An 11,971-nucleotide genomic window follows, 5' to 3' on the forward strand; every position below is an offset into this window, starting at 1 on the left:
TCAAACGATAGACATAACAGAAATAAGCAAACAGCATAAGGTATTAGATTCCGATTAGGACCCGCAAGGATAATCACTAATTACAATAACAACACGTAATAATACTCTAAAACTGATGAGTATATCAGCCAAATTAATTATAATATAGATATTTTAAGCAATCACCTACAAAGCATTGCGGGATCAGCAAAACTAAATGTGATATCGAAGTTCATACCAAGCACTACAGAGCTATACCAAATATGTATGTATATAATAATTATATAGAAAATCAGTCAATAAAAACTAGCTCTAAAGAGCAAATATGCGAACTGCTTGGACTACAAGCATGTTATTATAATTTAATTTACAGATATCAAATGTATCAAAAGAAGGCTAACCCCTAAAGAAAACTTTATCATATATCACGGTCAAAATTACAAAAATCAGTGGTAAAACAACTTAGGGGAAGTGGGGGATACTTGATCACGAGGGATACTTGATCAAATTACAGTTTTCACTAACCTGTATTATTTAAAGCCAATTCTTACACTTAGAATAGTTTAATAAGATATTGCAACCCTGCAAAATTTTCGCGCCTAAAATCAGTTCATGTGTCAACTCGATACGACGATCAGCTGTTTTCGGCTTTGCCGCGATAAAAATTCGGTTCTACGATTTTTTTTTCCTGATTTGAATAGTATTGTATTCTTAGATTTTCTCTAATTTCCTCTTAAGTTTGTTGGTTATTGTGCATCTCTTCAACATGTTGTAGATGTTTTATATTTCAAGGTAAGTGATTCTTTTTTAGGTTAAAATACCACCTGTTTTAAGGGATACTTGATCATTGCTTTAAAGGGACACTTGATCATATGATCAATATCCCTTGATATTCTTAATATTAAATAAGTAAACACTACTAGTCAAAAATGCTATTATTCCATATTTATAGGCATTAAATGTTATTCATAACTTCGCTTTCTTCAATTGCATAAAGTTATGGTTTATTTTTTTTACAGATGCCAAGGTTTTACAAACGCAAAGAAGGCGCGAAAGCTAGAAAGAAAATAAATAAAGAAAACATGAAAACAGCCGTTACAGAGGCAATCTGAAAAGAAAGGCCTCTTCAAGCAGTTGCAAAAACACATGGAGTTGATAGAATGACCTTAAGAGGTACATAAAAAAATACGAGGCTAACCCTAACGCTTCCATGACTTCAAATTATCTGAATCGATTAATATTTTCTTGATTATATAAGGTTCTGCGCTAAAATTAATCATGGGCTCTCTCTACAGAAAATTAGAGATCTTGCTTACAAAATTGCAGTGAAAAATAATATAAAAAAAACCTGCAAAATGGGATGAAAAGAGGACAGCTAGTATCGACTGGATTCAAGGATTTATGCACCGAAATAAATCAATTTCTCTCCGAAAGCCAGAAGCTACTAGCCTAACTAGGGCAACAAGTTTCAACAAACACAACGTTATGACTTTTTTCAACAATTTAGAAAAGATATTAACCAGGGATCAGCTCAGCCAAGATCGTCTGGAATGTGGACGAGACAGGATGCAGCACAGTACAAAAAACTAAGAAAGTTATAGCAGCCAAAGGTCAAAAGCAAGTTGGGCATGTGACATCCGCAGAAAGGGGACAGTTAATTACGATGTGTGCAACCATTAGTGCTTCTGGTCAGAGCATTCCACCTTTCATGGTCTTCCCACGGTCTTAAAACCTGCTATGCTCAATGGAGCTCCTGATGGTTCGTCCGGGGCTGCCAATGTATCAGGATGAATGTCAACAAATTCATTTTACCTTCATCTTCAACATTTTGCCAGATGTGTGGGCGTTTCTAAAGATCATAAAGTTCTACTCATCATGGACAACCATGAAAGTCATATCTCTATACAATCTCTGAAGTTCTGCAAAGAGAATGGGATTATATTATTAACACTGCCACCACTGTAGCCATAACCTACAGCCTCTTGATGTTGGAGTCTTTGGACCTTTCGAAAATGCATATGACCGGGCTGTTAATGAATGGATGTCAAAAAATTCGGGAAGAGTTATAACAATATATGATATCTCATATATTATTGGAAAAGCATATCCTCTTGCATTTACTGCAACAAATATTTTAAATACGGTATAATTCCTCTTAACCGGCTTCGCATTAACCGGTCGACGGATTAACCGGCCTGTTTACAACTTTACAACAGCCGAGCCCAATGCAATATTTTCCAAGAAATTCACCGGCGAGGCGATGCGGCTGGGATTCCCCTGATATTACAGGGAGACCCCGGCGAAGTAAACTATAAACGATGTTAGATAGGATTTTGTCGTTTTGATCAATTCGGTTTGTTTTTGCTGTGGGTACGGACATACCATAGTTCTTTCCTTAACAATGAGTGCAAAGCGCAAACGAATTGTGGTTTCGATGGATACACGTTTAAAAGTGCTAAGGCGGATTGATAATGGTGAATCCGTACCGTAAATATGTGCAGAATTTAATGTTGGAAAAAGCACTGTAAATGACTAGCGAAGAGAGAGACGTTCCATTGAAGCATTTCAAGAAATTCCCTCTTCAACGTATGTTAAGTCTTGGAGAAAACTTTGGCCAGATGTTAAGAATCTAATTGTGATCTCGAATATTGCAGGGACTGAAGAAGAAGAAAACAAATCTACTTTATAAGACCTTCAAAAGTTATCGGGTAACGAATCATTACAGGCAGAAGATGTGGAAAATTGGATGATAAACTGTGACGAACACCTTGAAAATGAATTTTTGAATGATGACGAAATCATAGATTTAGCAAACAAAGAACAAGGGGAAGATGATGAGAGTAGTGACGTTGAAGAGGAGAAAACAGTTTCTCATGAAGAAGCCCAAAATGTGATGGAAATTGCATTGAAATACATTGAGCAGCAACATGAGTCAACAGCATTAAACGTTTTGGTGATTAGAAAATGGAGGGATGTCGCATTCAGAAATTCACTGAAGGTTAAAAAACAGAAGAAAATCACAGACTTTTTCAAAAAATAATTATTACACTTGTTGTAAAGAAAAGAGGATTCTAATTTTTAATAGCTTCTTTGATTGATGCTTTAAAAAACCTGTAAAGGTATTTATTTATTTTATTCTTTTAGTTTTTACATATTTTTTTACAATTCGTAGTTTAATTATATTTCAGTTTTTCTTTACCTTAGTTTTCCTCTCTTATTCTTTATTTCTTTCAATTAGGCCTTATATGTGTCCGCGAGCACCGATAAAAATGAAATGAGCGATATAAAAGAGCAAAGCTTAGTTATAGTGACAAGTCATAATTTCGCACAGAGTTGCTCTATTTCGTAAATTTTTACGGGTTGCTTAAGTCGGCAACAATGTCCCCCCGGTAAGCGGACGAATCTTCGGAGCTTGCCTTGTCTTTGCCGATGTCGAGCACTGCAAGCTTTACTGCTGGTCGTTCTAAAACACCTTGCCTCGTTTTTACTTTAGCACGCCTTACTTGTCCATCTTTTGCCATCGTTGTTTCGACGACTATACCTTTTAGCCAAGTGTTCCTTTCTGCGTTTTCATCGACAATCAATACGATGTCACCCTCGCTTATGGGTTTCACTTTTTCAAACCATTTACTGCGACGTGTAAGTGATGGAATCATTTCACGTACCCATCGACGCCAGAATAAATTCGCAAACATCTCGCTTTGACGTAAATTCATTTTTAAGCTAATTTCTTCAGGTTTACAAAACGGCTTGGCTCCATTTGAACTGCCCAATAAAAAATGGTTTGGGGTAATCGGTTCCTGGTCTTCATAGTCGAGCGATAGATATGTCAGCGGTCGAGAATTAATGATCATCTCCACCTCCAGCAAAGCCGAACGTAAACTTTCATCAGAGAATCTCTGCGACGGCGAAATCTTATGCAGCACTGCCTTTGTTGTTCTTATTAGGCGTTCCCATGCTCCACCCATGTGAGGTGCAGCTGGTGGATTAAACTTCCAGGCGATACCTTTGTGAGCAAGTTCACGTTCTACGATAGAAGCATTCAGTTTAAGCAGCTCGTCTTTTAAAAAGCTATCTGCCCCGCGAAAATTCGTACCGTTATCGCTATATATTTCAACAGGGCAGCCACGGCGAGCAATGAAATTTCGCAAGCACATTAGACAGGAGTCAGTACTTAGAGAATGGGCTATTTCTATGTGTATAGCTCTTATTGTCAGGCAGGTCAGCAATACTCCCCACCTCTTCTTCGCCTTGCGGTTTTCAGTAACTAAGATCGGCCCAAAATAATCGATTCCAACATATGTAAAGGGACGAGAATATGCGGCAAGCCGGGCTGTGGGTAATTGCGCCATTTGTGGAGCTTGCGGAGCGGCGTTCGCGATTTTACATACTTGGCAATTTCGCCTCACAGCTTTAAATAACGATCGCAGTTTTGGTATAAAAAACAATTGTCTTACCTCATTCAAGGCTGTCTCGTGCTGAATATGGTAAAAGCGTTGATGATAGTGATCTACTATAAGATAGGTTACTCGATGACCAGGTGGTAGAACAATGAAATCACGTTGAGGCTGGTCGCATGACTGAAAATATGTTGCCCTATTTTTCACGCGAATGAGATGCTCGTCGTCCATATAAACTTGCAGGTTTCGTAGCGGACCAGTTTTACATACAGGCTTACCAACTTTAAGCAATGACCAGTCGTCAAAATGTTCCATTTGGATTGTCTTAAAAATAAACAGTTTTGCACGCCGAAAATGACATGCGGTTAGATGACTGCCTTCCGATGTGATTTGGAGCCGTTGTTTAAGTTTTTCGATGTAAAGCACACAGTTTGCTATAGCTCTATATAGTTGAAGCCAATTCGAAAAATATTCAAAGTTGATATTTACCTTTCGCACGTTGTGAATTAGAAGCTTAGTTCGAAATTCGCTAGGGTTCACCGTACCCAGATCTTCTTGTTCCGGCCACTCTTTAGTAGGTAAAGTAAGGAAAGCGGGACCATTTATCCACTGATGAGCTACCTCAATGCAAGGCCTCGTTTTCGTAGCAATATCAGCGACATTCATTTTTGTTGGTATCCAACGCCATTCACTGATAGCAGTTGCTTCTTGGATTTCAGCGATACGAAACATTACAAATTGTTGAAATTTACGCGGATCACCATGAAGCCACTTTAGAACGGTTTTTGAGTCGCTCCAGATGCAACGTTTCTCAAATTTTATATGATGTGCTTCCTCAACCATGTTTGTTAAACGTGCACCAATTACCGCAGCCTGTAGTTCCAGTCGTGGTATTGAGAGCGGGCGCAACGGTGCGACCTTTGCTTTAGCTGCCACCAACCTACTGACGACGTGACCTCCAGCTTCAATACGAAAATATGATACGGCTGCGTATGCATTTTCACTTGCGTCTACGAACGTATGCAGTTGTACTTTACAGTCATCCTCGTAAAGGAGTGGAGAGTAGCAACGCGGTACCGACACGCTAGTAATAACGGGAATGTATTCAATCCAAGTTTTCCATTTCAATGAAAGTTCATAATTTAACGGTTGATCCCAGTCTATTCCACTTCGCCAGATATCTTGAATAAGAATCTTTAGATATGAAGTTAAGCAAGCTACTAGTCCCAGCGGATCGAAAACTGACATGAGCACTTGCAATACTTCTCTCTTTGTAGGGACGACCCTGTCCGCGAATACATTGCGCTTAAGCCGAACAAATTTGAGCACGTAGCTGAATGTATCGGATTTTGGTTCCCAGTACATACCAAGTATTTTTTCGAAATTTATGACATCCTTACTGCAGTCAAATGATTTAAGTTGTGGCTCCCCATCTCCATTAAGCGCTGCTAAAACATCTGGCGAATTGCTTGACCAATTACGCATGTTGAAACCACATTTAGAGTGAACATCTCGAACATTTTTTGCCAATTTGATAGCTTCGTCGACGGTTCGAGCCGAATCAATAAAATCATCGACGTAATGGTGATTCTTTATTGCACACGCTACCTGAGAATTTTGAGCAGCGTGTACCGAAGCATTTAGATTTCGCACGTAATGCGCTATACATGGAGAACAAGAAGCACCAAAACTTAAAACGTTGAGCCTGTAAACGTTTATCGGATCATTCATGTTAGTACGCCAGAGAAAACGCTGAGCATCTGCGTCTGGGTGTCGTAACTTAATGCGGTGGAACATTTCTTCGATATCACCGCATATTGCGATTCTACCCATTCGAAAGTTGAATAATATATTTACTAGTGGAGTTAACATATCTGGCCCTTTCAGTAAGAAATTGTTTAGGGATACATCTCTAGATTTTGCGGCTGCATCCCACACAAGTCGAATTTTATTTGGCTTGTGCGGATTGCGGACAATAAAAACCGGCAAATACCAAATTTTGTCACCACGGTCATTTATAGCTTCGTTCGGTAACTTGGTCGCATAATTTTTCTTAACTAAGTTGTCAATTTGTTCCTGCATATTGCGTTGTAGTTCAGGATTGCTAGATAACTTACGTTCCAGACACTTAAAGCGACTAAGAGCTGTTGGCAAGCTGTCTGGCAATCGTACATTATCATTTGACCACAGCAAGCTCGCGGTGTACTGACCCTCATGCAACTCGCAGTTACCCAAAATTTCTATGGCTCGTTGATCTTCCACTGAAACTGGATTTACCTTTGGCACTGAAATTCCAATATTTTCATTCAACATGAAAGACTTTACGAGTTCATGCAAGTTGTTATCGCTCTCGCAGTCGCATTTATGTAAGTTTAATCCGTTACCTTTACTCTGATTATTACCGCCACCAAAAATTGTCCACCCTAATCTGGTTTTCGCCCCTACGGGATCTTGCCATCCACCTTCACGTATCTTCTGTGCCATTATCAAATTGGGGTTATTTACACCAATAATTAGCTTAGGAACTATGTCAATAAAGTTTGGCAAGGGAATGCCTTTTAAATGTGCATATTTTGTTTTCAATTGGTCAGCAATCAATGTTGATGATGACATATTTAAGCTACTAACCGTGTAAACACCTCGGAGTGGATATATTTTCGCACCTTGAATATTACCTGAAATTCGTAAATCGAGCCGTTGCGAATCAGCTTCATATCGGTTTATATCTCCAGTCCAGTGAATGCATAGAGGATCGGGAACGCCAGCCTCACCCAATTCATCTGCAAGTGTTTGATCTATAAGTGTTAGTGTAGATCCATCATCCATAAACGCGTATGTGGATATTGTTTTATTTCTTCCATACAAAACTATCGGTAAGATTCGAAAATATGTGGTGTTGTTGCTGGAAATCGAACGGTGGTTATTCAGCATCGTTGAAACTTCACTATTTTTGTTAACATCAGAATGAAGGAGCCTGTGGTGACGTATTGTGCAGCTATCCACCCCACACGACTTGTTACTCCAGCAGCGGCGAGAGTGTGTTCCCAAACACTGGCGGCATAGATTTTTCCTCTTAACAAAGTCCCATCTCTCATTCATAGTGAGTGCTTTAAACCGGTCACACTGAGGAACCTTATGCGGGTTATTACATACTGCGCATCTGGGCATAGATTTTGCTTCTTCGTATTGTTTTAAAACGGCATCAGATTTATGCGTGTGCAAATGAGCTTCACGCTTGTTAAGTTTCTCTGAGAGTGATGCCGGATTCGTAACACGGCAAGCTGCTTCAGCCAATGTGGACAACCAGGTAGAAAAATCTTCCAAGCAAGGGTTATTCATGCCAGTTGAATAAATTGCCCAGTTAAGTTTTGACTCCTGAGAGAGCTTCTCAACGAATTCGTGCAATAGTAATGGGCTGTTGAGGTAACCGCTTAGTTTGCTTGCATGAATTATTGCTACTATATTCTTGATAGCAAATGCAAAGTCGATGAGTAGATCAAGTTTACCCTTAGGCGATGGTAATTGACGCGCCCTATCAATAAGTACTCTAAGTATTTGCTCAGGACGTCCAAAATACATTCTGAGCGTATTTATAATATCAGGTACCATCTCCGGTAATACCAGTAAATTGCGCACGACCTCCCTAGCCTTACCACGTAGACACTTTTGAAGGCGAACTAAATTCTCATGATGAGAGTAACCAGCCATTTGTGTGCTCTGTTCATATGCACTAACAAAAATATGCCACTCTTGGGGGTCACCGCTAAATACCGGCAAGTCTTTTGGCACGCATTGCCGCGCTGCAAACTGCGAAGTCGTCAAATTACAGGTTTCGGCTGATTGACTTGCGAATACCTGATTTGGCGAACGTGCTGTACTTGTTGGTGCTGTGAACGTTGTAAATATGTTTGGCGAATTACCGTTGCAGTCTACATGTAAGGCCTGACTACGCTCTGCCGCAGTCCGCGTCGACGGCTGACGTGGTGACTGCATAACCGTATGTACCGGTACCTCACGCGCTGGACATATGTTGGTTCTGTTATTTTGTACAGGCTGCACTGGAGTAGGCGAAAATGCTGTGTTACCGCTCACATTAGTTCCACACATTTTGGTGGGGCCAATAACACATGAACCTTCTATTTCCTCGTCTGCATCTTCTGCGTTTAAAATGCGAAATTTTTCCCGTAAATACTCTTCTCTTAAACGCATGGTCTCTTCTAGTTGCTGTAAACGGAGCTGTTTTTTTCTGCTATGGATTAGCAATTCTTGTGGTGCGCTGAGACTGCCACCGTCGCAATCTAGATTTATTTGTAAATTTTGATCTGCAGGCGGTGCAGGACTAGTGACGTTATACTCACAATCATTTTGCACTACAACTTCTTCAGCCATTGTGTTTAGCGTTGCTGGAGCACCGTTTAATTCCGCCATCATTTAATAAGGTTTTTTAAAGATTTTGTTGTAAAGAAAAGAGGATTCTAATTTTTAATAGCTTCTTTGATTGATGCTTTAAAAAACCTGTAAAGGTATTTATTTATTTTATTCTTTTAGTTTTTACATATTTTTTTACAATTCGTAGTTTAATTATATTTCAGTTTTTCTTTACCTTAGTTTTCCTCTCTTATTCTTTATTTCTTTCAATTAGGCCTTATATGTGTCCGCGAGCACCGATAAAAATGAAATGAGCGATATAAAAGAGCAAAGCTTAGTTATAGTGACAAGTCATAATTTCGCACAGAGTTGCTCTATTTCGTAAATTTTTACGGGTTGCTTAAGTCGGCAACAACACTTATATTTTATTGATGTAACACATTAACATATAAGTTAACACGCGCTACATTTATTTTCTTTTTTTCCTTTGCTTTTGCTACTTTTACTTAATTGTTAATTTGATAACACAAACAAGTCGTAGACATTAGGTAAGCAATTTATTTCTTAAGCGTGCCGGAAATGCAAATAACAGAACAATAACCTGCAGGCACTAATTGGGCAATTCTTTCCAAAGAATAAAAAATGCAATACTTGCATTAAGATTGTAAATTTTTCCAAAGAATAAAAAATGCAATACTTGCATTAAGATTGTAAATTTATCCAAAGAATAAAAATGCAATACTTGCATTAATATTGTAAAACTTATTATAATTAATTGAATTGTGAAAATAAACTTTTAGTCTTAATCTGGAGTCCAATAAAGCGGTGCATTAGCTCCGACCTTTTTTAAAAACAAAATTCGACTTTCGAATTAAAAACTGGCGCCCGAGCAGGGACCAGTCGTGAAAAAGTGTAAAGTGTTTAAAAGTGTCTGTGAAAGGAAGAAATTAAAGTTGACTTCCCAACGGCACCAATCCTACTTTCCGACTGGTCATACAGGATTCCCAGAAGACTCAGGCTCTCTAGTGTCCGTCCGGAGACCACCTCGCATCGAAGTGTTGCAGCAGGAGCCGCAGTAGGTCTAGCCGACCAAAAAGGAATTCATCCGTGCAGCCAGCGAGGGAAGAGTAGTTCTATGCTACTCCTACTGTAAGTCAGCGTATTTAACTAAATACATTAAGAGAAATTAAACCTTTTTAAATTTACAAAATAATAAAATTAATAACTAGAGATATTAAATAAGAAGTGAGTTATTACATTAAGTGAAATTAAACCTTTTTAAATTTACAAAATAATAAAATTAATAACTAGAGATATTAAATAAGAAGTGATCCATTGTGTATTCCAATATATTTTAACTAATTTTTCGCATAGGTACGAAAAGCGTGTTCTAATTTGTAAGGTTCAAACCAAGAACTATAGAAAATATTTAATCGACAAAAATAAAGTGTAATAAAAATAATTTGAAAGTTAGGAATAAGATAAAGAAATCCAATTCTGGATCAAGACAAAACCTAAATACAAGTTAATTTTGACATTTCCGTTATTTAAATTATAAGACGTAAATAATCGTGTCCAATTGCAAAGATGAGTAATCCAAGCAATCTGATAAGACCACCGGTTCTAGGTCAAATCCCTCCGGGTGCAAATCTCCAAAACGAAGAAAATAGGGGCATAGTTAGGCAAATAACAGAAGTGGTCAATAGAATATTAGACGACAGGTTAGCAGTTAGGAACGTTATAGAGGTAGACGAACCTGTTAACATAGGACCCCAAGGAATCAGTGAACTCGACAAAATTCCTGATGTTGTGCGTTCTTTGCGAGAATTTGCAGGGGACCCAGGTGAATTCGGATCCTGGAAGAAAAGTGTCGATAGAGTTCTACAACTGTACGAGCCAATGCGAGGCTCACATAAATACTTTGGTATCTTAAACACCATACGAAACAAAATTACAGGCCAAGCAGACATTGTGCTGGAATCCTACAGCACACCCTTAAATTGGGCCGCGATTTCACGTTGTCTCACAACGCATTACGGCGACAAACGAGACCTAGGTACTTTAGAGTACCAAATGGCCTCACTGACTCAGGGAAATCTAACCATACACGAATATTATCAGAAGGTTTATTCAAACCTTTCTCTGATCCTGAACAAAATTTCTTGTTTAGAAGCCGGATCAGAACCCCGGAAACTTCTTGTAGACACGTATAGAAACAAAGCGTTGGATACCTTCGTTAGAGGTCTCAATGGTGACCTTCCGAGACTCCTAGGGATAAGAGAACCAACAGACCTTCCAGAGGCTCTGCAATTATGCCTCAAATTGGAGAATCAAACCTACCGAGCAAATATCGTCAGTAGGAAACCACCTGTAAATCTACGAAGGAATTTCCCCCCACAGCCCCACGCCGCACCGAAACCGTTTTACCCACACCTTGCCCATTGGAGTCAACCAATGCAGAGACAAACACTCCCACCCTCCTATATCCCACCTCAACAACAAGGGCACTGGCAAAGACCCCAGAATTTTTTCCCACAACAACAAAACTTCAATTCTCAACCTCGACACCTGCCACCACCTAGACCTTTTGCACCAAAGCCTATGCCAAGACCTGAACCAATGGACATCGACCAGAGCATGCAGACGAAAAGGGTCAATTACATTAACAGGCCACCACAAAACCTAGCATTTCACGGGAAAAGGCCACCACCTCCCCAGCAAGATATGGAAAAAAGACAACGAAACTTTAACATAGAAGCGGAACAATGCAACAGTGTTGCATACCGACAAGATTTGGAATATGCAAACCAACACGACGAAATTAGACAAGACAATTACAACGTGCAAGAAACTCTCGAACAGTACGGTATAGACGACAATGCTGCAGAGGATTTTTCGGACATCCATTTTTTAGATTAGCAAACTCCTCACTTCCATATTTTGAATGTAAAACGAAGGAAGGAGGAATTTTAAAAATATTGATCGATACGGGCTCAAACAAGAATTATATGCAACCCTCTATTGTACCCAATTCACTCCCAAATGACCAACCCTTTTTTGCTAACACTATAGCTGGAAAAATAAAAATTACGCACCACACCAACGTTAGTCTATTCGGAATACCCGATCTAAAAATTAAATTTTTTTTGTTACCCTCCTTAAAGTCATTCCACGGCATCTTAGGCAATGACAGCCTCAAGCAACTTTCGGCGGTAATCCACACA

The 11,971-nt window shown here is 39.1% G+C and overlaps 1 protein-coding gene across 1 annotated transcript; it reads right to left on the minus strand.

Annotated features, from left to right (window-relative positions):
* Positions 1-3,332: 3,332 nt before the first annotated feature.
* LOC128864743 (uncharacterized) lies at positions 3,333-8,807 on the minus strand. The gene is made up of 2 exons (XM_054104498.1): positions 4,925-8,807; positions 3,333-4,006 (listed from the first exon to the last, which is right to left on the minus strand). Exons 1-2 carry the CDS (start codon positions 8,805-8,807, stop codon positions 3,333-3,335), a joined length of 4,557 nt encoding a protein of 1,518 aa, XP_053960473.1.
* Positions 8,808-11,971: the final 3,164 nt, after the last annotated feature.

The sequence above is a fragment of the Anastrepha ludens genome, chromosome 5 (assembly GCF_028408465.1).
Source record: "Anastrepha ludens isolate Willacy chromosome 5, idAnaLude1.1, whole genome shotgun sequence".
Lineage (NCBI taxonomy): Eukaryota > Metazoa > Arthropoda > Insecta > Diptera > Tephritidae > Anastrepha > Anastrepha ludens.

What these genes read in the sequence shown, in the direction of transcription:
- LOC128864743 (XM_054104498.1), bottom strand. Translation starts at nt 8,807, where the DNA reads ATGGCGGAATTAAACGGTGCTCCAGCAACGCTAAACACAATGGCTGAA. An exon ending in GCCGGAACAAGAAGATCTGG is followed by an intron (nt 4,007 to 4,924) that starts GTACGGTGAACC and finishes CTTCTATCGTAG; the next exon opens with AACGTGAACTTGCTCACAAA.